This window comes from Lolium rigidum, chromosome 2 (assembly GCF_022539505.1).
Source record: "Lolium rigidum isolate FL_2022 chromosome 2, APGP_CSIRO_Lrig_0.1, whole genome shotgun sequence".
In the NCBI taxonomy this organism is placed as follows: Eukaryota; Viridiplantae; Streptophyta; class Magnoliopsida; order Poales; family Poaceae; genus Lolium; species Lolium rigidum.
This window is the reverse complement of record NC_061509.1, coordinates 220,876,519-220,903,737: the sequence shown is the minus strand read 5'-3', so window position 1 is coordinate 220,903,737 and position 27,219 is coordinate 220,876,519. Positions and strand designations below refer to the sequence as shown.

The following is a 27,219-nucleotide window of genomic DNA, read 5'->3' as shown; positions in this document are numbered from 1 at the left end:
TGGTCACCTATCAAGCGCAAATAGGAAAATAAAGGAACATTGGCAGCCAACACATTATCTACCAAGAAACTGCTAACGGCAATCAACAGATTGAATCAAAAAAACAAGGCAATCAGGAAAATGAGTGAACACCACCAGCTTAAACTTGACTTAACTCATTTGATCCGAGGACAATGTATGGAAGGAAAATTGCCCGATATGGTTCAGGGCACATACTCGAACTCAAACTCAACCCTAAGATAGTAATTGTCTGGGACTGCTGCCGCAACCTACGACAACCATTGGAGTTCGATGCCTCCACCAAAAACGAATGTTGGGAAAATCCACCCTCTACAGAAATTATTGCCTTTCAACGTTAAAAAGATAAAGTTCACCAGATCCTGAAAGGGCAGGACTGGGAACAGAGTTCTCTTGTTCGTCATCATTTCTCCCCATTTAGGCACCGCCTGAGCCGTACTTCTTGCCGAAGAAGAGGATCTGGAGCTGGTCGTAGCCGGAAAGCACACCAGCACCAGCAATGGCACGGAGGATGTTGGCACCAGCACCCTTGAAGAGAGACTTGGCACCCTCCTTCGCCAGGATCTGCTGGAAAGCATCGAACGAGCTCTTGTACTTGACAGCCTCACCAGAGGTCATCATCATCCTTCTGCGGACGGTGTCAATGGGGTAAGAGGCAAGACCCGCACCGTTGGTGATCAACCAACCAAGAGCAAAGCTGGCAAAGAAGTTGTCCTGCAAACAGAAGAGTTGGATAAGAACAAGTTCATAAGAGGCATTCAAAAGTAGATGGATAAGAATGTGTTCATAAGAGACATGCCAAAGTAGAATTGAATGCTGAAAGAAGCTACAAACCTGGAGAGTGCCAGTGAGGAGAACTGGCTTCAGAGAGTCATACAGACCAAAGTACAGACCACGGTAGACAATGATACCAACACAAGAGATGTTGAATCCACGGTAAAGCCCAGCAATACCATCTGACTTAAGAGTCTTGCGGTAGACATCAACAAGGCCATTGAATTGCCTCTCACCTCCTCCCTTGGAGGCCTTGGCATCATTGGCCAGCCTTGTCCTAGCATAGTCAAGGGAGTACACGAAGAACAGCGAGGAAGCACCAGCAGCACCACCAGAAGCAAGGTTGCCAGCAAACCACTTCCAGTAACCATCTCTGTCCTTCTTGAAGTTGAACAGGCTCTTGAAGTAATCCTTGAAGGCGAAGTTCAGGGCCTACAGAACAGAACAAGAGAATGTTAGGCCACCAGAAATTTTTTGAAGGAAATTTTATACACATACAAGATACTGTATACATTTCAGCATTCAAGAATATTCAGTCATATATGATTGATATTGATGCAAACTACATAAAACATGAACACTTGAACTGAACCAATTTCACAGGCTAATGCTGTACCAGACATTTTGAAGTATATAAATAAATGCACGGTCAAGGTGTTCATAATAGTTAAATGATAGCATCAAAAGGTACAGAACGTATGCACGATATGGTAATGATTCAAAACAATACCAAGAGGTTTAAATTTATAGTTGGATATTCTGATAATCAAACAACACATTACCGAGCATGTTCAAAGGCAAATGCAAAATATGTCATAGAAGACAAAATAAGAGATAGATACCTGGGTGGGGAAGTAACGGATAACATTGGCAGTGTTTCCTCTCCACAGTGAGCCAAAACCTTCATCCTTGATTGTGCGGCCAAAGCACTCACCAATACCCTTGTATGGCTCAGAGAGCCTGCCAGACTTGAGCATCTCATCCTGGTTCTGGATAAGAAGCTTGACACGCTCAATGGGAGCAGCAGCAGTCTTGGAAACTGCAGCAGACACTCCTCCCATGAGGAAATCGATGGCAAAGTTCTTGACACCCTTCTTCTCTGGTGGCGAGTTGGCAAAGATGGGAGAGGTCGACACCATGTTGCTGCCATTGAAGGACATTGTTGGAGCGTAGATGCTCTGGGTCATGTAGCTGCTTGTGCTGAAGCGCCTGTCATAGGCTGACACAGACGGGCACATGTTGCGGGCACGGACGACTCCAGAGAAGCTGGAGCCAAGGTGGAACTGTCCACCGAACTTCTGCACAACAGATGGCTGGTTGGCCCGGTCCGCCATTGTACAGTCCTGCAGAACCAAGAGATTAATACACTAATCAGTAAGGATGATTGATCCAGGTGAAATAGATAAAACTTCCATAATATCATAAACAAGGAGTGAATAAGACAAAAATATAAATATCATACATTTGACAGAGGGAAGCTGAAGACACAATCCCTAGTTACGTATCAATTAAACTAGTACAGATACAATGGAAATTTGATGAAACATAACAATTAAACATGATTAACTAAGTTCCGACAGGCATGAAAAACAGAAACAAATCATATGAACTGATGGAATAAACTAGTGTTACAAGCATACCAAGACTACCACTAGTGCAAACGCATGAACAGGATACTGAAACGCTTTAATTACAAAAAAAACTATCTATGAAACATGGGAACAGTGAGAATTACGGAAATAGGATATACAGCAATTGCACCGTATGGAATCAGCACAGGCAGTGCCAAATGAACATTAAATTAGGCTGATTGACGAGCAGAAATATCTAAATAAGAAGAGCACTGTAGAAAAACATGTAACCTGAGACTAAACAAGAATTATCTAACTCTACAGCAATACTAGGCAAATTGGAACCGAACAAGGACAGAAGTAGAAGACAATATGGAATAATACAATCGTGTGTACCATCCCAGAAGGTGGGAAATGGCCAAACAGTTTCATTTGTGCTATAAGTGTAGTATCTACAAGATGATACTAGTGTCTAAAACGAAAGGCTAAAAGAAGGCCCTCAAGACGAAACAAGTTCGACATATTTTTGGACGGGGTGAAGACCCGTCAGATCGCACACTAGACAGCACAAAACAACAGTAGATCCGACAGCCCAACACGGCCTCCTTTGATCCCACGTACTAGAACATGGACCCAGATGTTTTAATGACTTCCCGATCTACAGATCCCGATCCAACGCCACGATCTAGATAGGCTAAGCAACCGTGTGCAACTTGAATGAAAAGAAAAAACGCGCATCCACACAGAAGCAAACGAGATCTGACGAACAGATGGGACAACGAGTAAACAGATAGCAGATCCGCCTTACCGGTGAGGAAGGCAACACGGATCTGAGCAGTACCACCGTCAACTACCACCAACGATCAAACGTACCGAAGGAAATGGATCTACGAGATGAGCTGCGAGGCAGATCTATATATACACACCACAGACCCCGAGAAAACAATAGCGCGGCCACAAATAGACAGATCGAGAACGGGGAAGCCGAGAGGCGGCCATGGATGGGCGGACGGGAGAACTCACCCTTCGGAAGCGGAGGCTGAGGCGACGGGGGTGGTGCTCGGCGGCTCCGCTCCTTCCGGTCTTCAGCGAGAGAGGACTGGCGAGGCGGAGCGGGGGAGGGCGAATATAAGAGGGAGGGCTAGGGTTTCTGGGATGCGTGCCTTTTTATCTTCGCCCTCCGCTGGAGCCTAGCGGGTCGGGTCGCGGGCGGTGGAGCCGTTACGCGGCTGCGGCTGCGCTGGCGGTGGGCGGGTGGGAGGGATCCCGGCCATTTCCCGATCTGGACCGTCGATCTGGGCGCGGTTGGTGGATCGGCGGCGGTGGGCCACGTGGGTGGTGGGCAGGTCGTTCCGGCTCGGTCCAGTGGAGACGTGCGAACGCTGACGTGGCCCGCGGTGGTTGGTGGTCCGAGAAGGAGGGTGAAAAAAATGACGGAAGAGTCGTGTTTGGACTTTGGAGGGTCAGATCGGGCCAGCCGGTGGCACCCGGTGGTGTGGGAATGAGAACATGGGCTCGTGGGGAACGTGCAAGTGGGTTGGAAAAGGGTTGGAATATCGCGGCCTCTTCTTTTCTGCCCCTTTGGAATGGTCAGCTAGGCTGTACCGCCGTGGCCTAGCTCAATCATATCCTTTGTTTATACGGTTTCTGTATAATTTTTCTCTTGAAAAGAAAGTATGCTCACACTTTTCCATCTCTCTTTTTCTAGATCGGTGTACCCGTTCTTCTGACGGTGCGAGTATGGACCGTCCATTGTTCGCCTCAAAGGCCATTTTGCACCAAGGGTGGCTCTGGTGTGGTAGGGCGATTTGTGTTTGTAAATCAAAGGTGCCGGTTGCAAAATAGAGGTGTTCCATTTGGTGTTTGACCCACCCATTTTTCTAGAGTTGACGCCCGATGTCCATAGAAAAATTACTCCCTCTATCTTGGTTTACAAGGCCTGCACGCATCTCTAAATCGTTAAATTGATCAATATAATATAGATAATATAGATTGTGCAACGAAAAGTGATTTTGGCTCCCGAGCTCCAGTGCTCTCGCCATTTTTTTAAAAAAAATGTTTATAAGTTACTAAAAATCTGAAAATTAATTTTGGAGATTGTGAGTGATACATCTCACAATCATGCAAAATGTAAACCCAAGATTCTTTTTTACTTTGTGCTAGAAAAAAAAAACAAAATCTGACATGTTTTTGGAGATCTGAAAATGACTACTCAGGTCTGCATTTTGTCATTTTTGTGTAGCTTAAAATATAAATTATTTGAAATTTATATTTTCCAAGTTTGTGCGATACATTATTGGCTATATGTAGATTTTGTTTTCAGAATTATCTGAACTAAAAAAATATGATTTTTATTTATTTATTTGAAAAACGGGATCACTGATGCCCATGTGCATCAAATCTCTGTCCATTATGCAATACATAAATTCTATAGTATTAGAAAGTAGAACTTATGAATTCCTAATGATATATAGTAAATTTATGTAATGTATAGTTTGTATTACGATTGGTGAAATTTACAACCCTGAAATACGAGCATGGCATATAAGCTGGAACGGATGTAGTAAAATAAATTTAAACAAGGCGGAAAAAATTGCCCAAGCTATTAGTTAAGAAGAAAATAATGCCATGTTTATTTACGGGAGACCAGACGAAAACCGATAAAGACATGCCAACACGAACCCTCCCAACACAAAACAGCGTAACCACAATAACCACAATCGCTAACACCAAAAACATAAAAGAACCCTCAGTGAACACTGATACGTCTCAAACGTATATCATGATGAGTACTATGAGATTTAATCAGGGCATTACGACAAAGTACATAGACCGCTATCCAGCATGCATCTATGCCTAAAAAGTCCACTTTCAGGTTATCATCCGAACCCCTTCCGGTATTAAGTTGTAAACAACAGACAATTGCATTAAGTATGGTGCGTAATGTAATCAACACAAATATCCTTAGACAAAGCATCGATGTTTTATCCCTAGTGGTAACAGCACATCCACAACCTTAGAACTTTATGTCAGTGTCCCAGATTTAATGGAGGCATGAACCCACTATCGAGCATAAATACTCCCTCTTGGAGTCACAAGTATATCAACTTGGCCAGAGCCTCTACTAGCAACGGAGAGCATGCAAGAACATAAATAACATTATGATAGATTGATAATCAATTTGACATAGTATTCAATATTCATCGGATCCCAACAAACACAACATGTAGCATTACAAATAGATGATCTTGATCATGATAGGCAGCTCACAAGATCTAACATGATAGCACAATGAGGAGAAGACAACCATCTAGCTACTGCTATGGACCCATAGTCCAGGGGTGGACTACTCACACATCGATCCGGAGGCGATCATGGCGATGAAGAGACCTCCGGGAGATGATTCCCCTCTTCGGCAGGGTGCCGGAGGCGATCTCCCGAATCCCCCGAGATGGGATTGGCGGCGGCGGCGTCTCCGGAAGGTTTTCCGTATCGTGGCTCTCGGTATCGGGGGTTTCGCGACGAAGACTTTAAGTAGGCGGAAGGGCAGGTCAGGGGGCCACACGAGGGCCCCACACAACAGGCCGGCGCGGCCAGGGCTTGGGCCGCGCCGCCCTAGTGTGGCGTCGCCTCGTGGCCCCACTTCTTATCCTCTTCGGTCTTCTGGAAGCTTCGTGGAAAAATAGGACCCTGAGCGTTGATTTCGTCCAATTCCGAGAATATTTCCTTTGTAGGATTTCTGAAACCAAAAACAGCAGAAAACAAGCAATCGGCTCTTCGGCATCTCGTCAATAGGTTAGTGCCGGAAAATGCATAATAATGACATATAATGTGTATAAAACATGTGAGTATCATCATAAAAGTAGCATGGAACATAAGAAATTATATATACGTTTGGAACGTATCAAGCATCCCCAAGCTTAGTTCCTACTCGCCCTCAAGTAGGTAAACGATAACAAAGATAATTTCTGAAGTGACATGCTATCATAATCTTGATCATACTATTCTAAGCATATGAGATAAATGCAGCGATTCAAAGCAATGATGAAGATAATGAGTAAACAAATGAATCATATAGCAAAGACTTTTCATGAATAATACTTTCAAGACAAGCATCAATAAGACTTGCATAACAGTTAACTCATAAGCAATAAATTCTAAGTAAAGGCATTGAAGCAACACAAAGGAAGATATAAGTTTCAGCGGTTGCTTTCAACTTCAACATGTATATCTCATGGATAATTGTCAACACAAAGCAATATAACAAGTGCAATAGGTAAACATGTAAGAATCAATGCACACAATTGATACAAGTGTTTGCTTCTGGGATAGAAAGAAGTAGGTAAACTGACTCAACAATAAAGTAAAAGATAGGCCCTTCGCAGTGGGAAGCATGGATTACTATATTTGTGCTAGAGCTTTTCATTTTGAAAACAAGAAACAATTTTGTCAACGGTAGTAATAAATCATATGTGTTATGTATAAGACATCCTATAAGTTGCAAGCCTCATGCATAGTATACTAATAGTGCTCGCACCTTGTCCTAATTAGCTTGGATTAACACGGATTATCATTGCATAGCATATGTTTCAACCAAGTGTCACAAAGGGGTACCTCTATGCCGCCTGTACAAGGGTCTAAGGAGAAGGTTCACATTGGATTTCTCGCTTTTGATCATTCTCAACTTAGACACCCATACCGGAACAACATAGACAACAGATAATGGACTCCTCTTTAATGCATAAGCATTCAACAACAATTAATTTTCTCATAAGAGATTGAGGTTTTGTGTCCAAACTGAAACTTCCACCATGAATCATGGCTTTAGTTAGCGGCCCAATGTTCTTCTCTAACAGTATGCATACTCAAACCATTTGATCATGAAAATGTCCCTTACTTCAGACAAGACGAACATGCATAGCAACTCACATGATATTCAACAAAGGTGAAAGAGTTGATGGCGTCCCCAGAAACATGGTTACCGCTCAACAAGCAACTTATTAAGAAATAAGACACATAAGTACATATTCTTCACCACAATAGTTTTTAAGGCTATTTGTCCCATGCGCTATATATTGTAAAGGCAAAGAATAGAAGTTTAAAGGTAGCACTCAAGTAATGTACTTTGGAATGGCGGGGAAATACCATGTGGTAGGTAGGTATGGTGGACACAAATGGCATAGTATTTGGCTCAAGGATTTGGATGCACGAGAAGAATTCCTCTCAATACAAGGCTAGGCTAGCAAGGTTGTTTGAAGCAAACTCAAGTATAAAAGGTGCAGCAAAGCTCACATATGAACATATTGTAGGTATTATAAGACTTTACATTGTCTCCTTGTTGTTCAAACACCTTAACTAGAAAATATCTAGACTCTAGAGATCAATCATGCAACCCAAATTTTAACAAGCTCTATGTAGTTATTCATTAATGGGTACAAAGTACATGATGCAAGAGCTTAAACATGATCTATATGAGCACAACAATTGCCAAGTATCACATTATTCAAGACATTATGCCATTTACCACATGCGGCATTTTCCGTTTCCAACCATATAACAATGAATGAAATAGTCCAACTTTCGCAATGAACATTAAAGGTAAAGCTAAGAACACATGTGTTCATACGAAACAGCGGAGCGTGTCTCTCTCCCAAACAAAGAATGCTAGGATCCGATCTTATTCAAACAAAACGAAAATAAAAACAAATAGACGCTCCAAGCAAAGCACATAAGATGTGACGGAATAAAAATATAGTTTCACTAGAAGAACCTGATAATGTTGTCGATGAAGAAGGGATGCCTTGGGCATCCCTAAGCTTAGACGCTTGGGTCTTCTTAAAATATGCAGGGATGAACCACGGGGGCATCCCCAAGCTTTGACTTTTCACTCTTCTTGATCATATTGTATCATCCTCCTCTCTTGACCCTTGAAAACTTCCTCCACACCAAACTCAAAACAAACTCATTAGAGAGTCGAGTGCATAATTCATATATTCAGAGGTGACATAATCATTCTTAACACTTCGGACATTGCACAAAGCTACCGAAAGTTAATGGAACAAAGAAATCCATCAAACATAGCAAAACGAGGCAATGCGAAACAAAAGGCAGAATCTGTCAAAAACAGAACGATCCGTAAAGACGAATTTTTAAGAGGCACCGGACTTGCTCGGATGAAAATTCCCAAATTGAATGAAAGTTGCGTACATATCTGAGAATCACGCACGTAAATTGGCAGATTTTTCTGAGTTACCTACAGAGAACCATACCCAAATTCGTGACAGCAAGAAATCTGTTTCTGCGCAGTAATCCAAATCTATTATTGACTTTACTATCAAAGACTTTACTTGGCACAACAATGCAATAAAATAAAGATAAGGAGAGGTTGCTACAGTAGTAACAACTTCCAAGACTCAAATCTAAAACAAAAGTGCTGTAGTAAAATAATGGGTTGTCTCCCATAAGCGCTTTTTTTTAATGCCTTTCAGCTAGACGCAGAAAGTGTGTATCAAGTATTATCAAGAGATGAAGCATCAACATCAATAGGTATCTTAGATGTTACATCATCCATAGTGGTGCTAAGGGCTTTGTCAATTTTAGGCCTATAATAGTTTTTTGGCTTAGGCACTTTAGAGACATACATGAATTTTTGCTCCTTACCCACATAAGCTTTCTCCTTAAACTTAAGAGAAGAAAAAGTTGAACCCAAGGTTCCCATAGCTTCTTCAAGTTCGCTAATCCTATGGGTTCGATTATCATGAGTAGCACAAGTTTCTAAAACAGCAATTCTCTCATTAATTCCACCTAGAGATTTATCAAGTTTATCAGTGCTATTAAGTAATATTCCCAATTTAGTCTCAATACTTGGAAGATCTTTCTCTATGACCTCCAACTTTTTCATGACATCTTCAAGAGAGACTTCAATTTTAGTTTCATTAACAGGTGGTATTCCAACTAGACTCTCAATGATGCAACTAGCTTCTAAAGCAGGAGTGCCTAGGAAATTACCTCCCGCAAGAGTATCAAGAACATACCTATTCCAGCTAGAGATACCAACATAAAAGTTCCTAAGTAGTATAATAGTGGAGTGTTTCTTAATGCACCTATGATGAGCATCGCTAATTCTATACGAAGCATCTTTAAAACTTTCTCCCCCTTGTTGCTTAAAGGAACGAACTTCAACTTCCGGATTACTCATTTTTAGTGGTACTAAATAAAGTAAACTAGATAAAGTAAATGCAAGTAACTAATTTTTTTGTGTTTTTGATATGGAGAACAAGACAGTAAACAAAGTAAAACTAGCAACTAATTTTTTTCGTGTTTTGTTTAAGTGCAGCAAACAAAGTAGTAAATAAAATAAAGCAAGACAAAAACAAAGTAAAGAGATTGGAAGTGGAGACTCCCCTTGCAGCGTGTCTTGATCTCCCGGGCAACGGCGCCAGAAAAAATGCTTGATTGCGCGTGAAACACACGTCCGTTGGGAACCCCAAGAGGAAGGTGTGATGCGTACGGTAGCAAGTTTTCCCTCGAAAAGAAACCAAGGTTTATCGAACCGGTAGGAGCCAAGAAGCACGTTGAAGGTTGATGGCGGCGGAGTGTAGTGCGGCGCAACACCGGGGATTCCGGTGCCAACGTGGAACCTGCACAACACAATCACGGAACTTTGCCCCAACGTAACGGTGAGGTTGTCAATCTCACCGGCTTGTTGTAAACAAAGGATTAGATGTATAGTGTGGATGATGATGATTGTTTGCGAAGAACGAGTAAAGAACAATTGCGGTAGATTGTATTTCGGATGTAAAGAATATGACCGGGGTCCACAGATCACTAGTGGTGTCTCTCCCATAAGATAAACAGATGTTGGGTGAACAAATTACGGTTGGGCAATTGACAAATAAAGAAGGCATAACAATGCACATACATATATCATGATGAGTACTATGAGATTCAATCGGGGCATTACGACAAAGTACATAGACCGCTATCCGAGCATGCATCTATGCCTAAAAAGTCCACTTTCAGGTTATCATCCGAACCCCTTCCGGTATTAAGTTGTAAACAACGGACAATTGCATTAAGTATGGTGCGTAATGTAATCAACACAAATATCCTTAGACAAAGCATTGATGTTTTATCCCTAGTGGCAACAGCACATCCACAACCTTAGAACTTTCTGTCGTTGTCCCAGATTTAATGGAGGCATGAACCCACTATCGAGCATAAATACCCCCTCTTGGAGTCACAAGTATCAACTTGGCCGAGCCTCTACTAGCAACGGAGAGCATGCAAGAACATAAATAACATATATGATAGATTGATAATCAACTTGACATAGTATTCAATATTCATCGGATCCCAACAAACACAACATGTAGCATTACAAATAGATGATCTTGATCATGATAGGCAGCTCACAAGATCTAACATGATAGCACAATGAGGAGAAGACAACCATCTAGCTACTGCTATGGACCCATAGTCCAGGGGTGGACTACTCACACATCGATCCGGAGGCGATCATGGCGATGAAGAGACCTCCGGGAGATGATTCCCCTCTTCGGCAGGGTGCCGGAGGCGATCTCCTGAATCCCCCGAGATGGGATTGGCGGCGGCGGCGTCTCTGGAAGGTTTTCCGTATCGTGGCTCTCGGTACTGGGGGTTTCGCAACGAAGACTTTAAGTAGGCGGAAGGGCAGGTCAGGGGGCCACACGAGGGCCCCACACAACAGGCCGGCGCAGCCAGGGCTTGGGCCGCGCCGCCCTAGTGTGGCGTCGCCTCGTGGCCCCACTTCTTATCCTCTTCGGTCTTCTGGAAGCTTCGTGGAAAAATAGGACCCTGGGCGTTGATTTCGTCCAATTCCGAGAATATTTCCTTTGTAGGATTTCTGAAACCAAAAACAGCAGAAAACAGCAACTGGCTCTTCGGCATCTCGTCAATAGGTTAGTGCCGGAAAATGCATAATAATGACATATAATGTGTATAAAATATGTGAGTATCATCATAAAAGTAGCATGGAACATAAGAAATTATAGATACGTTTGGGACGTATCAGACACCACTAGTGAACTGTGGACCCCGGTCCATTCTTTTACATCTGAAATACAATCAACTGCAATCTTTGTTCTCTATTGTTCTTCACAAGCAAACATCATTCTCCACACCATACGTTTAATCCTTTGTTTACAGCAAGCCGGTGAGATTGACAACCTCACTGTTAAGTTGGGGCAAAGTATTTTGGTTGTGTTGTGCATGTTCCACGTTGGCGCCGGAATCCCTGGTGTTGCGCCGCACTACACTCCTCCACCAACAACCTTCACGTGGCCTTCATCTTCTACTGGTTCGATAACCTTGGTTTCTTACCGAGGGAAAACTTCGTCGTTGTACGCATCACACCTTCCTCTTGGGGTTCCCAACGGACGTGTGCTTCACGCGTTATCAAACACTTTTTCTGGCGCCGTTGCCGCGGAGATCAAGACACGCTGCAAGGGGAGTCTCTCACTTCCAATCTCTTTACTTTGTTTTTGTCTTGCTTTACTTTATTTTATTTTCTGTTTTATTTGTTTTATTTATATCAAAAACACAAAAAAATTAGTTGCTTTACTTTATTTCATTTGTGTTGTTTGCTTTCTCTATATTAAAAACACCAAAAAAATTAGTTACTTACATAGACAAGATACAATGCATTGTTGAGAGAACTCCCAACTCCCCTGGTAATAATGTTGATGCTTCATCCCTTGATAATACTTGATTCACACTTTATGCGCCTAGCTGAAAGGCGTTAAAGAAAAGCGCTTATGGGAGACAACCCATTATTTTACTTCTGCACTTTTGTTTTATATTTGAGTCTTGGAAGTTGTTACTACTGTAGCAACCTCTCCTTATCTTTACTTTATTGCATTGTTGTGCCAAGTAAAGTCTTTGATAGTAAGGTTGATACTAGATTTGGTTTGCTGCGCAAAAACAGATTTCTTGTTGTCACAAATTTGAGTAGAACTCTCTGTAGGTAACTCAGAAAAATCTGCCAATTTACATGTGTGATCCTCAGATATGTACGCAACTTTCATTCAATTTGAGCTTTTTAATCTGAGCAAGTTAAGTGCCCCTAAAAAATTCGTCTTTTACGGACTGTTCTGTTTTGATAGATTCTGCCTTTTATTTCGCATTGCCTCTTTTCGCATTGACAACAATACATCAACACAAAATAACTAGGGATCCAAAGAGGAACACTAGCAAGGGGGCCCTCAAACAAATGAGGGAGAAATGTAAATTGCTTCGGTGAGGATGTAGATCGGTGTCTTCTCCTTCGAATCTCCAAAGATCAAGAGCTTTGGTTGGGGGAGGAAGGAGATCTTGCAAATCTTGAGTTCTTGAGGTGGCTCTAATGGTGGTGAAGCTTGGCAGATTTTTGTGCAATGATTGAGCAACTTGTCCCATTGGAGAAGAGAGCTATTTATATGATTGGAGCTCTCAGATCTGACCGTTTGGACGCATTCCAGTAACACCGGAAGTTCCGGTCAGGAGGGCCGAAAGTTCCGGCTGGCACCGGAAGTACCGGCCAAGTGGGCCGGAACTTCCGCCAGGAAGATTCCGCGCAGACGACTTGGTCAGAAAGAGATTTGGGCGGAACTAGGGTGGAACTTCCGGCGACCGGAAGTTCCGGCCGAGTTCCGGAATTTCGAGAAAACCTTACTGGACATACTGAGCCACAATTTGCCGATTTCCGGAACTAGCCCGGAAGTTGGGCGGAAGTTCCGCTGGCCGGAACTTCCGGCCAACTGCACCGGAACTTCCGGCCAGCTAAACAAAAGCTTCAACTGAGAGGTGCTCTGAGAAGAGAATCTGGGCGGAAGTTCCGCTGGCGGTGGCCGGACCTTCCGCCCCTGGGCGGAAGTTCCGCTAGCAGTGGCCGGAAGAGAAAAACCAGCAAAGCATCATTTTTGTCGGTCCAATTCATCAGCCAAGTATATATCTTGAAATCTTGTACCTGTCTACATCAACACACATAAAAATATAACTAGTGTTGACGTCAAACACACAAAACCCAAAAGGGCGGGAAATGTTCTTTCAATCTCCCCCTTTTTGGTGTTTGATGACAACACAAGTATTTGCAAGGAATGAATAATGTAAACAACAAGAATGTGAGAGATATAGAGGAGCTCCCCCTATTTATGAGCATTAATACATAAGAAGCTCCCCCTATATCTTGCATCCGTCTTCCATGGGTTAGTAATACAACATAGTGATATGCATATAGCTAAATAGATCATACACACATAGATAACCATAGAAGACTCACATCCGGAGTTTACCAAACACAACGATAAGGTTCCATACACATAGATAAGGTTCACAAACCACATAAAAGCTAAGAACATAGTTCGACACCACAAAGATAAACGAAGTCACAAGCGATAAAAATCAAAGCCAACACGAGCTTGTGACTCCCCCATGCAAATACCCAACTGAAAGAACATGTCCATTGCCCATGTGTGGTTTTGGTAATTGATGACAATCCCTATGGACTAACGGTTGCTTTGAGAATCAATCTTAGGTCAAGTCCATAGCCATATCGGACTCAAGGTTGTAAGATGGAGAAGACGGAGTACAATGACGAAGACGGTGTCGAAGAGAGACGAAGACGGTGTTGAAGATGAAGAGAGAAGACGGCGTAGAAGATGAAGAGAGAAGACGACGTTGAAGATGGAAGAAGACGGTGGCGTGTACGTTGAAGGAAGACGGTGGCATGTACAATCATGAAGAGTATGAAGACGGAGCTTGCCGACTCGAGAAGAACGCGCAAGGACTAGGTTTGTGCTCGATAGGATAGTGAGTCGCATCATCGGAGAGAGCTCAAACCTTGCATTCATTGCATCGTGTTCTTGGTTCTTATGCATGAAACGTATTTCGGTTGCATCGCATGTTACACGCGAGAGAGTGATGATTTTATCGATATATCGTATTGAGAGGTTACACCTCTATGACCATGAGAAAATCATCACTCACTCTTTTCCATGATTTCATCATGTGAGAAGGTAGCTCTTGTCGCCCTCTTTCCAACAAAACTGGTTTCATGTCATTCCGAGTTTCCTAGCCCGAGTTATCGCATTTCTCGTTGTGCAGAAAAAAGAAAAAGGAAAAAGAAAAAAGGGGAGCGGTAGTACCGCTTGGGCTTCCGGCCCAGTACCGCACAGCCCTCCCAGGCTTACTGGACCCGGAGCGGTACCAGGCCGGTACCAGGCCGGTACTACCGTATATTTTACGGTACCAGCCCGGTACCAAAGCGGTAGTACCAGCCCATCTTTTTCTTTTTTCTTTTTCTCTTTTTCTTCCTCCCAGCCGCAACTGGGCCGCGCCCCACTCCTCGGCCCAGCAGCTTCCCACACCTGGCCAGCCTGCCCCGCGCCCTCACCTTTTCGCATTGGGCTGCCGCCCGGTCAGCCCACTCCTGCGCCACATGCACGCACGCGAGGCGCGCCTCGCTCGATCCCGCGCGGGACGGCGGGAGACGCGCTCACGCGTTGACCCGCGCCTGGCCGCCCGCTGGCTCCCGCCCGTTGCTGGCTGCTGCACGCACACCCACGCTGGCGGCCCCACGCGCAACGCATGCAATCACGCGAGCCCACTTGCTGTTGCGCCGTATGCCTGCTGCTGCATGCGCTGCCGCCTGGCCCCACGTCTGCCACACACGCATGCTGCCTCTCTCTCTTTCATCTGCATTATTTCAGCACAAGCGGTAGTACCGCTCTGTGCAGCGGTACTACGGTTTTGGCCCGATTTTCAGATCTGCTTTTTGGGGGAAAAACGGTAGTACCGCTTCACACAGCGGTAGTACCGCCTGGGGCGAATCTGACCGTTTTTCCAGCCCCCAACAGCTATATTTTGGAGCCCCTATTTATACCTCTCTTCCACCTCCGACCAAACTAACCCTTCCCCTCCATTCTCTCTCCTCCATTGTTGACCTTGAGTTGTTTGATCCTCCTCTTGATCCCCCCACTACTTGTTGCGTATTTTTGGGGGAAAGGAGAGAGGAGATCTAGATCTAGAGCTTCACCAATTGAATCCCTCTCCAAGTGAGGGGATCTTGCTAGATCTAGATCTTGGAGTTTCTTGGTGTTTCTCCACTCTTTGTTCTTCCTCCCTTATTCCTCCAATAGCTTGTGTAGCTTTGTTGGAATTTGGGAGAGAAGAACTTGGGCATCTTAGTGGTGTTCTTAGCCATTGCATTAGGTGCATCAGTTTGGGTTCTCTCCGGGGTTTCGATCTCGTAGAGGCCTTGTTACCTTAGTGGTGTTCTTGCCTTAGTGGTAGTGTTTCCTTGGTGGAGTGTGTTAGCCTCTTGTGGCGCATCGTTTCCTTGGTGGAGTGTGTTAGCCTCTTGTGGCGCATCATTTCCTTGGTGGAGTGTGTTAGCCTCTTGTGGCGCATTAGCATCCTACGTGGAGTGTGTTTCCTTGGTGGTGTGTGTTACCTCTTGTGGCTGTGTACTTGAGAGCCTCCTCGTTGTGGAGTTGCCTCAAGTGTGATACTTGGGTGTTTGCCCAAGCTTGTACGGGTTCGGTGACCACCCTCAAGGTCCCTTAGTGGATCGAGGCTTTCCTTTGGTGGAAAGGCTCGAGGAGAATACGGTGGTCCTAGTTGGCTTCTTGGAGTGCCTCGTGCCTCCACACCGATCCAACGGAGACGTAGCACCCTTGGGTGTGAACTTCGGGATACATCGTCGTCTCCTCGTGCACCGGTTACTTCTCAACCCGAGCTCCTTTACCTATGCGCTTTACATTGTGATATCTATCTTGCTTGATGTGCTATACCTAGCTTGTTATCCCTTGTTGCTCATCATGCTAGCATAGGTTGTTGGTGCTCTTAGGCAAACCCCTTGTTGATAGGCCTTGAGCTAAACTAGTAAACACATGTGTAGTTTTATTCCGCCTAGTTTAGCTCTCAAGTAGAAGTTTTTATACACCGCCTATTCACCCCCCCTCTAGGCGACGTCCTAGTACATTCAATTGGTATCAGAGCTAGGGCTCTCTTATCGTGTTGGGCTTCACCGCCTAGAGAGTATGACGTCGACTAGAGGATTAGTGCACATTTCCTCTCTTACATTTGATGGCACTAATTATGATGCTTGGAAATTCTACATGCTTGATTATTTTAGGGGCATGCACCCACATGTGGAGCAAATTCTTGATATGGGTTTTTCTCCTCCTAAGGATCCACAAAATCCAACCTTTGAGGAGAAGAAAAACTCTTATCTAGATGCTCAAGCTACTAAAGTGCTTTGCTATGTTGTGAGTCATGTAGTGATTTCCTCCATCGCGCCTTTCCGGAGTGCTCATGAGTTTTGGACAAAGCTTCGAGATACATATGGTGGGTCCAAGACCATTGAGGATGATCGCACTCCTTCCACTTCACCAATGTGTGGTAAGACACAAGGTAATGATATGGTGAGTGGTGATGAACATTGCATTGTTGATGGTGAGCCTTCTCTTGATGATTCTTCATCCCTATCCCATAGCAATGTTTCATCTTTGGACTTGAACACTTATAGCACTATAAATGCTTTACATGCTAGTGTTGATAGTCCTTGCATATCTTCATCCCATGTTGATATGATTGCCTTGTCTTGTGGCCATGATAAGAATGCTTCGTTTTCCTCTAGTATTTGTGTGACTAACAATGTAGAGAAAACCGAAGATACTATGGGCCAAGACAAGATCTTGGATGGAGCTTCAACTACTTCATCCTCTTCATCTCACGGTTCTTACACTTGCCTTATGGCTAAGGCTTCTAAGGTATCTCCTTCCTTGGAACCCTATCTATCTAGTGACGATGAGGATGATGATATGGAAGGACTTAATGTTGCTTCCTTAAACAAGTTGGGAGAGTCGGTTTTTCATGCTCTTCATAAGAAGAAATTTGTTTGCTCTAACTTCATGGAAATCTTGGCTTTTGCCATTGAGAGCACAAAACTTATTGAGAAAATGGAAGGGAATGAGCGCGAGGATGCAAACGAGATTGCAACTCTTAGTGAAGCTCTTAAAGAACAACAAACCACCAATGAAACTCTTGAGGAGAACTTTGCTCTAAATATACTTATGGTAGAGGAATCTCGTGATAGAGCTTTAGAGGTGGCACATGATTTTCGAACTAAAAATGTTGAGCTAGTAAGTGCTCATGCTAAACTCCTTGAGGATTTTGAGCTTCTCAAAAGTAGCTCTAGGGCTATTGAGAGTGAGCTCATCAAACTCATCGAGTCACATGAGCAATTTAAGGCTCTCAACCTAATAGAGCTTCCTAAGTTGCCTTCTTCTTGTGCTATAATTGATAATGCTTGTGCTACTAACTCTACCTCTTGTGAAGCTTCCATCTTGAAGGAGAATGTTGAGCTAAGGGCTCAACTTGCTTTGCTAACAAGCAATTATGAGAAATTGGAAGAAAGTCATGGAAAGCTCTCTAGCTCCCATGATGATCTTCTAGTCTCTCATAATTTGCTAAAGTTAGCTCATGAGGCTATCATGCCAAAGGTAAAATCTTGTGAGCCTCATGTGAGTACTAGCACTACCTCTCAAAATGCTATTTTGCCATGTGCTAGTGCTATTAGTTCACCCACTCATGCTATTGATTTATCTTGTGGTGAACTACCTTCTATGCCTTGTTGCTCTACAATTCCATGTGCTAGTGCTAGTAATTCACCCACCCATGCTATTGCTATATCTTGTGGTGAATTACATACCTTGCCTTGTTGCTCTAACAATGAAGCTTCCACTTCCTCTAGTACTTGTGTTATTACTAACCATGTAGGGGAAATCGAAGAGCTCAAGGCCCAAGTCACTTCTTTGAAGAAGGACTTGGTAAAGGGTCATGAAGGGAAGCAATCCCCCAATGACAAGAGTGGATTTGGATTCAACTCCAACAACAAGAACAAGTCCACCACGCACAAGCGGAAGAAGGGCCATGGGCATGTGAAGGACCCCGCCAAGATTGTGTGCTTCAAGTGCAAGATTGAAGGGCATCATGTTAGATCGTGCCCCTTGAAGAAGAAGCCACATGGCGAGAAGAAACAAGGGAAGCGGCCTCAAGATGGATCTCATGGTCTTCCTCAAGGTCAAGCTCAAGGTCTACCTCGACTTGAAGAAAGGCTGCTACCCAAGAAGGATCAAGCCAAGGCTCCCGTTGTGGAGAAATCAAGTGAGAAGAAGGAGAAGAGAAGAACATGCTACATATGCCGCGAGAAGGGCCACATCTCCTCCTTTTGCACTAGTGGTAACTCATCCAACCCTATCTTGATCGGTGGTGCTTATTCTCTTTGCAAGGATAAGGTTGGAAATGTGTTTGCCAAATATATGGGCACTCAATGTGGTTTCTCAAAAAGAACCATTTGGGTTGCCAAGCCTATTGTGACTAACTTCTTAGGACCCAACTTGGTTGGGGACCAACAAGCCAAAATTTGATCAATAGGTACATATGGAGGGCATGGAGGCTTGACTAGTTCATGAAGACTTAGGTGATCTTCATCATTCTCACTTCCTCAAGTCAAGTACTATTCCTTTCATCCTTTACCCATGCACCTCCTTGCGGTAACGAGTCCTCAACTCCTTTACATTGAAAGTTACTTTCTCCCCTTTTACATGTGTTGGTTTTGTACCTTGCATGTGGTTGTGTATGTTGTGCCTCCTACTTGCTTATCTTGCTTGCTTGATTATATATGTTGGGTGGCACATCATGTACAATTGTCCTTCATTGAGCCAATTGCATCTTATTGATATCTTAGTTGTTGGCTCATGTGAGAAATTAGTGGACTATCCCATTTTGGGGGAGTGACATGCTTTATGCACTTCACAATCCTAAAATGTGCGACATGATGAATTAAAATTCTATAATGTCCATTAATTATCTCACTTGGTTCTTATTTGCCTCTTGCACGAAAAATATCCTTATCACATTATGGGGGAGTATTATGCTATGTGCATCTTACAAGCCTAAAAAATGTGGACATTTGAGGTTGTGTCACATAGAATTGATATTATAGATTATCTTGTTCCTATGTGACATGTGTGCTCAAACAAATCCCACTTATGCTTTCTTAGTTGTGAAGATGATCTTGGACATACTCACAAAGTACCATATGGAAGTATTTCCTATACACCTCTTGTCCTTGGACAATGGGTAATAAATTGTGTGGAATTGTTCCGGATCATCCTCGCACTTGGCTCATGTGCTCAATTGCTTCAATTCTTGCCAAGAATTTGTTTTTGTGGGTTAGACTCCCAAGTGTCTTCCTTGCTTCTTATGCTCACCCATATCTTACTTGAACCTTGTTAGTGTTTTGATAAACAATGGTGGAGCAATGATCCCGCATTTGTGCATTTTGTATTCAAATGCAAAATCCTAAATGGTGCACTAATTTTGGGGGAGCTCTCCTATGTTTGCTAGAACACTCTCTTGTTTCAAGAATTTGACTTGGAAGACAAACCTTTTCTTTTCGGTACTTTGTGCCATCATGAAAAGCATTGAGGGTTTGGTTTATTTTGAACCTTGCTTTCTTTGGGAGTTGGCTATCTCATTACTTGATATTTGGTTTTACTTTCCTATAATGAGATAAGTCCTTGAGCATGATTGTTTTGGATATCTTGCTCTATCTCTCTTGTACCTATCTTGTGTGTGCATGTTTCTTTGTGGATAAACGTCTTCGTGATGTTGTCCACTTAGAGAAACTTATACACATAAGAGATGGTGCATATCTTTTGATATCCCTCTTTGATGGAGTCCATTCCTTTATTCTTATTTGACTTGTTAATGACTCCACAAAGATCTTGGTCATGAGTGCTTGTTTTATCCTATTTGCATCTTCACGCACTCATACTTGATTTTGGCACAAGCTTCGTTTTGACTTGCCTTTTATTAAGCTTGTGTTTCTTATTGGATCATTGTTTGCTTGCTTCATTTGTCGAAGCTTTCTCACCTTCACATCCTCTTGCAATCTTTGATCCTCAATATAGTTTGATTTCCTCCGAATATTCGTCATTGAATATGTGCATTTGATTTCACTCACAATTATGAGAAATGCACAACTTATGGAGGAACGCTCACTATATTGGCCTTCCAAACCTTTCGTCCATTTTGGCAATCGATGCCAATGGGGGAGAAGTTTGGAGGGTTTAAGGGAATTGCTTTTGTTGGTTCTTAAGCATTTGCCTTTCATGCCTAGCATTTATTGCTTTGCATGGTTGAATATTTAGAGGATACTCCGCTAGGCTTTAATTGTCAGTATATGCAATGAAATTCAAGTTCATTCACACATGCATATATTATGGGGGAGTTTGTTCTAAATATTCAACTTGGGTTGTTCGCTAAATTCCATATTTAAACCCTCTCAAAGAGATTGTCATCAATTACCAAAATGGGGAAGATTGAAAGAACATGTCCATTGCCCATGTGTGGTTTTGGTAATTGATGACAATCCCTATGGACTAACGGTTGCTTTGAGAATCAATCTTAGGTCAAGTCCATAGCCATGTCGGACTCAAGGTTGTAAGATGGAGAAGACGGAGTACAATGACGAAGACGGTGTCGAAGAGAGACGAAGACGGTGTTGAAGATGAAGAGAGAAGACGGCGTAGAAGATGAAGAGAGAAGACGACGTTGAAGATGGAAGAAGACGGTGGCGTGTACGTTGAAGGAAGACGGTGGCATGTACAATCATGAAGAGTATGAAGACGGAGTTTGCCGACTCGAGAAGAACGCGCAAGGACTAGGTTTGTGCTCGATAGGATAGTGAGTCGCATCATCGGAGAGAGCTCAAACCTTGCATGCATTGCATCGTGTTCTTGGTTCTTCTTGGTTCTTATGCATGAAACGGATTTCGGTTGCATCGCATGTTACACGCGAGAGAGTGATGATTTTCTCGATATATCGTATTGAGAGGTTACACCTCTATGACCATGAGAAAATCATCACTCACTCTTTTCCATGATTTCATCATGTGAGAAGGTAGCTCTTGTCGCCCTCTTTCCAACAAAACTGGTTTCATGTCATTCCGAGTTTCCTAGCCCGAGTTATCGCATTTCTCGTTTTGCAGAAAAAAGAAAAAGGAAAAAGAAAAAAGGGGAGCGGTAGTACCGCTTGGGCTTCCGGCCCAGTACCGCACAGCCCTCCTAGGCTTACTGGACCCGGAGCGGTACCAGGCCGGTACCAGCCCGGTACTACCGTATATTTTACGGTACCGGCCCGGTACCAAAGCGGTAGTACCGGCCCATCGTTTTCTTTTTTTCTTTTTCTCTTTTTCTTCCTCCCAGCCGCAACTAGGCCGCGCCCCACTCCTCGGCCCAGCAGCTTCCCACACCTGGCCAGCCTGCCCCGCGCCCTCACCTTTCCGCATTGGGCTGCCGCCCGGTCAGCCCACTCCCGCGCCACATGCACGCACGTGAGGCGCGCCTCGCTCGATCCCGCGCGGGACGGCGGGAGACGCGCTCACGCGTTGACCCGCGCCTGGCCGTCCGCTGGCTCCCGCCCGTTGCTGGCTGCTGCACGCACGCCCACACTGGCGGCCCCACGCGCAGCGCATGCAATCACGCGAGCCCACTTGCTGCTGCGCCGTATGCCTGCTGCTGCATGCGCTGCTGCCTGGCCCCACCTCTGCCACACACGCATGCTGCCTCTCTCTCTTTCATCTGCATTATTTCATCACAAGCGGTAGTACCGCTCTGTGCAGCGGTACTACCGGTTTTGGCCCGATTTTCAGATCTGCTTTTTGGGGGAAAAACGGTAGTACCGCTTCACACAGCGGTAGTACCGCCTGGGGCGAATCTGACCGTTTTTCCAGCCCCCAACAGCTATATTTTGGAGCCCCTATTTATACCTCTCTTCCACCTCCGACCAAACTAACCCTTCCCCTCCATTCTCTCTCCTCCATTGTTGACCTTGAGTTGTTTGATCCTCCTCTTGATCCCCCCACTACTTGTTGCATATTTTTGGGGGAAAGGAGAGAGGAGATCTAGATCTAGAGCTTCACCAATTGAATCCCTCTCCAAGTGAGGGGATCTTGCTAGATCTAGATCTTGGAGTTTCTTGGTGTTTCTCCACTCTTTGTTCTTCCTCCCTTATTCCTCCAATAGCTTGTGTAGCTTTGTTGGAATTTGGGAGAGAAGAACTTGGGCATCTTAGTGGTGTTCTTAGCCATTGCATTAGGTGCATCGGTTTGGGTTCTCTCCGGGGTTTCGATCTCGTAGAGGCCTTGTTACCTTAGTGGTGTTCTTGCCTTAGTGGTAGTGTTTCCTTGGTGGAGTGTGTTAGCCTCTTGTGGCGCATCGTTTCCTTGGTGGAGTGTGTTAGCCTCTTGTGGCGCATCATTTCCTTGGTGGAGTGTGTTAGCCTCTTGTGGCGCATTAACATCCTAGGTGGAGTGTGTTTCCTTGGTGGTGTGTGTTGCCTCTTGTGGCCGTGTACTTGAGAGCCTCCTCGTTGTGGAGTTGCCTCAAGTGTGATACTTGGGTGTTTGCCCAAGCTTGTACGGGTTCGGTGACCACCCTGAAGGTCCCTTAGTGGATCGAGGCTTTCCTTTGGTGGAAAGGCTCGAGGAGAATACGGTGGCCCTAGTTGGCTTCTTGGAGTGCCTCGTGCCTCCACACCGCTCCAACGGAGACGTAGCACCCTTGGGTGTGAACTTCGGGATACATCGTCATCTCCTCGTGCACCGGTTACTTCTTAACCCGAGCTCCTTTACCTATGCGCTTTACATTGTGATATCTATCTTGCTTGATGTGCTATACCTAGCTTGTTATCCCTTGTTGCTCATCATGCTAGCATAGGTTGTTGGTGCTCTTAGGCAAACCCCTTGTTGATAGGCCTTGAGCTAAACTAGTAAACACATGTGTAGTTTTATTCCGCCTAGTTTAGCTCTCAAGTAGAAGTTTTTATACACCGCCTATTCACCCCCCCTCTCTAGGCGACGTCCTAGTACATTCACCAACGGAGAGCAACCTAATAAGGTCTGACTCTCCCCCTTTGGCACCAAGGCACCAAAAAGGGATAGGAGAAACTACGCGTCCCAAGGGTCGGCGTTAGCCCAGCCGGGAGGAAGATCCGATGGAGCGCCGGGGTAGGGTGGAGTGTGAGGAGGAGACTCGATCTCGAGGCCATCTGGAGGGAGAGGAACGCCATGCTGAGAGACCCACTCAGCCTCCGGAGTGATATTCTCCTCGGATCCGGGAGGAGACACGTCCACACTGAGAGCCCGCATAATGCTCTTCTAACGAAGCCGAGACTTCTTGGCCTCAACATGCTGCTGATACTGACGGTGATTGATCGCTGAGGTAAGACAAAAAATCTGTCGCATGCGGCGGGCAAGCTTAGAAGCCCAACTAGGTGGCTTCTCAACCATGGGGGGAACATCTTCAATGGGCGCGTTGTGGCGCTTGACCCGAAGAACCTTCACTTCATGAGATGTGATGTTGAGAGGAATAGAGTGAAGAAGAGTAGTCTGACGAGTAGCAACCCATGTGTCTTCAATGAGCTTCATAATGTAAGGAGCAAATGAGGGAAGCTTTTTCTCCATCACACATGACCACATCTCATTGTAGATGTAGTCCATCACATCAAGCCTCTCACCGGTGCCCTTTTTAGCAAAAGAGTTTGCCATGAGATCCACTTCATATAAATGCAACTCATCCAGGTTGCCACCTTTGGGTCCAATAGTTTCCCGGTAGACACGAAGCATGATGTCCCAAGTAGGGAGAAGATCCGCACTCTTGCCCGGAATACCCCAACCTTTGATATAGAGGTGTTCCAAGACTTCTTTGGTTTGAGTAAAAGAACTATCATGACACCTCCAACCATTTGCATCCACTCCCGGAGAGCGAGGGTATCCAAGAGCATCTCCAAAGCTTGCCAAGTTAGCCTCAAGGAGGGTGTCATGACTCATCCACCGGAAAGTTCTAGCTTCATCTTGTTCAAAGTGAACGGTGGCATAGAATTGATGAATCAAACCGATGTCAAAGTCCTTGTTGAGCTCCATAATGGGATAGAGCCCAAACTCACCACACATAGCATAAGCTTCTGCAAAGTATCTTGTGGCGACCATCTTGGCGGTGTCAATGGCGTGTTGAGGGGCTACCCCCTTCTTGAAAGGCACATAGACCTCATAAAATATCTCCTCTTGAGTCTTGTTGTGGAAGCGCTTATCCGTAACCCTATTGTTCCGAGGGGTGAGATAAGGGTTCACATCCCGGAGCTCCTTGTACTCAAGATACTGCATGCCCTTTACTGACACATGAACTTGCTTGCCAAGAACTGCGGGTGACTTATGCCTTAGAGCGAATTGTTGACGGGTCGTGAGTTTGGATGGTCGAGTGCGCTCAACCTCTTCTTCAATCTCATCCACATGACCCTTGCCTCTCTTCTTGGAGCTACGTGGGATACAATCATGAGGATAGGAAAGATAAATGAGTGCACACAAACAAGGAGGTCAAAACCAGAGCCTGCACAGAATATTGAGTACACAGCAGAAAACAGGCCAGGCCGGAAGTTCCGGTGAGAACCGGCGGAAGTTCCGCCTCGGGGCGGAAGTTCCGGCGCAACAGGCCGGAACATCCGGCTATTTGAGGACAGCGAAATTTCTCACCAGATTCGCGGCAATGGCATTGTGAATCTGCACTACCACAACATCCTATGCAAGATCTAGTAGGGGGAAGGCATCTAGAGATATTCTACCATAGCTTAACCTAGAGTATGCCCTATAGGTCATCTAGTGAGGTCCACCCACACATAGAGAGGGAAAGGGCACAAACCGGGAGGAGCCATGGTGGAGGAGAGGAAGGGGATGCCAATCCACGGAGCCGATCCGGTGGGGGTCGCCGGAGGAAGCAGATCTGGCCGGAGAGGGTGCAGCCGCCACACAGGGAAGGAGAGCACGAACAGATCCTGGTTTGGGGAAAAATGGGGGGCAGGAACTGCCTCCCCGTTCCCGACCGGTTAAGTGGGAAAACCGTAAGGGCGGAAGTTCCGCTCGTTGGAGCCGGAACTTCCAGTCCCACAAAAATTGCACGGACAGATTAGCGACACAGCTGGCAGAGGCTGGCAGGAAGGATCCAGCCGGAAGTACCGGTCCGAACGACCGGAACTTCCGGTGAAGCAGAAAACAGAGCCAGAACAGGATTTTGACAGGGAATAGGTGCACTCGGAGAGATAGAGGATATGGCTTAGATGTGATAGGCTTAGGACAGACGATCCAAACTGTAAGATGGTACATGATCACTCATTTTTGCAAAAATGCAAATGAAGGCAAAAAATGAGCGATTTCCTATAAAAACAAAGAGATGTCAAATAAAATCCAATTAAGATCCAAATTACTCCAACTCTTCACAAAGAAGAGTGTGGTGGCCTAGGCCACCATATACGAGTGTTATGGCATGGCACCGCGAAGATATATCTTGGGTCCAAACCACTACTCATCATTGAAGCTCACATATCAACATATGATATAACGAGAATGATTTCTTAATGTTGGCATTATGGGGGAGGGATAGCTCAATAATTTAAACCGCACTCCCCTATTTCCATGCCCACATCTAAACCAAATAAAGTTTTGAGACAAAGGTGTGTTTGCAAGATGGTCAAGCTATACTCCTTGAATCAATGATATTTAGCTCATTCCTCAAATAGCAAAACCTTGCTTCATCAAGAGGCTTCGTGAATATATCGGCAAGTTGATCTTTCATAGGAACATAGATAAGCTCAATATCACCACGTGCAACATGATCCCTAATGAAATGATTCCGGATCTCAATATGCTTCGTTCTTGAATGTTGCCCCGGATTATAGGCAATCTTGATGGCACTTTCATTGTCACATAATAGAGACACTTTGTCACAAATGACACCGTATTCCTTTAAAGTTTGCCTCATCCCTAACAATTGAGTGCATCCACTTGCGGCGGCAACATATTCGGCTTCGGCGGTGGAGAGAGATATACAATTTTGCTTCTTAGAAGACCAACACACCAAGGACCTACCAAGGAATTGGCAAGCCCCGGAAGTTGATTTCCTATCATCCTTGTCTCCCGCCCAATCCGCATCGGTGTATCCATTGAGAATAAAACTTGAGCCTTTGGGGTACCAAATACCATATCTTGGGGTATCAACCAAATATCGAACGATTCTTTTGAGATCCATAATGTGGCTCTCCTTAGGAGAAGCTTGACCTTGCACACACACACCAACACTCAACACTATGTCCGGTCTAGATGCACAAAGGTAAAGCAAGGATCCAATCATGGAGCGATATACCTTTTGATCCACCTCTTTACCATTGGGATCTAGTGCAAGATGACATTTGGTAACCATAGGAGTGGCCACACCCTTCATCTCGGTCATCTTGAACCTCTTGAGCATGTCTTGGAGATATTTTGCTTGATTGATGAAGGTTCCTTCTCTCAATTGCTTGATCTCAAAACCAAGGAAGAACTTCATCTCTCCCATCATAGACATCTCAAACCTATCGGTCATAAGCTTTGAAAATTCATCATTGAAAGCTTTGTTAGTAGAGCCAAAGATAATATCATCAACATATAATTGGCAAACGAAAAGCTCCCCATTGACCCTCTTAGTAAAAAGAGTGGGATCGATTAGCCCAACATCAAACCCACGGTCTACCAACAATTCTTTAAGGTGCTCGTACCAAGCTCTAGGAGCTTGTTTGAGACCATAAAGTGCTTTATCAAGCTTGTAGACATGGTTAGGAAAGTTAAGATCCTCGAACCCCGGGGTTGCTTAACATAAACCTCTTCATGCAAAGGACCATTAAGAAATGCACTTTTCACATCCATTTGTTGTAACTTAAAGTTATGATGCGATGCATAAGCAAG

The 27,219-nt window shown here is 44.6% G+C and overlaps 1 protein-coding gene across 1 annotated transcript; it reads right to left on the bottom strand.

The window, feature by feature from the left end:
- Window positions 1–121: 121 nt before the first annotated feature.
- LOC124693003 (ADP,ATP carrier protein 1, mitochondrial) lies at window positions 122–3,494 on the bottom strand. The gene is made up of 4 exons (XM_047226443.1): window positions 3,387–3,494; window positions 1,635–2,135; window positions 853–1,224; window positions 122–732 (listed from the first exon to the last, which is right to left on the bottom strand). Exons 2-4 carry the CDS (start codon window positions 2,124–2,126, stop codon window positions 436–438), a joined length of 1,161 nt encoding a protein of 386 aa, XP_047082399.1. The 5' UTR covers window positions 2,127–2,135; window positions 3,387–3,494; the 3' UTR covers window positions 122–435.
- Between the last annotated feature and the right edge of the window lie 23,725 nt (window positions 3,495–27,219).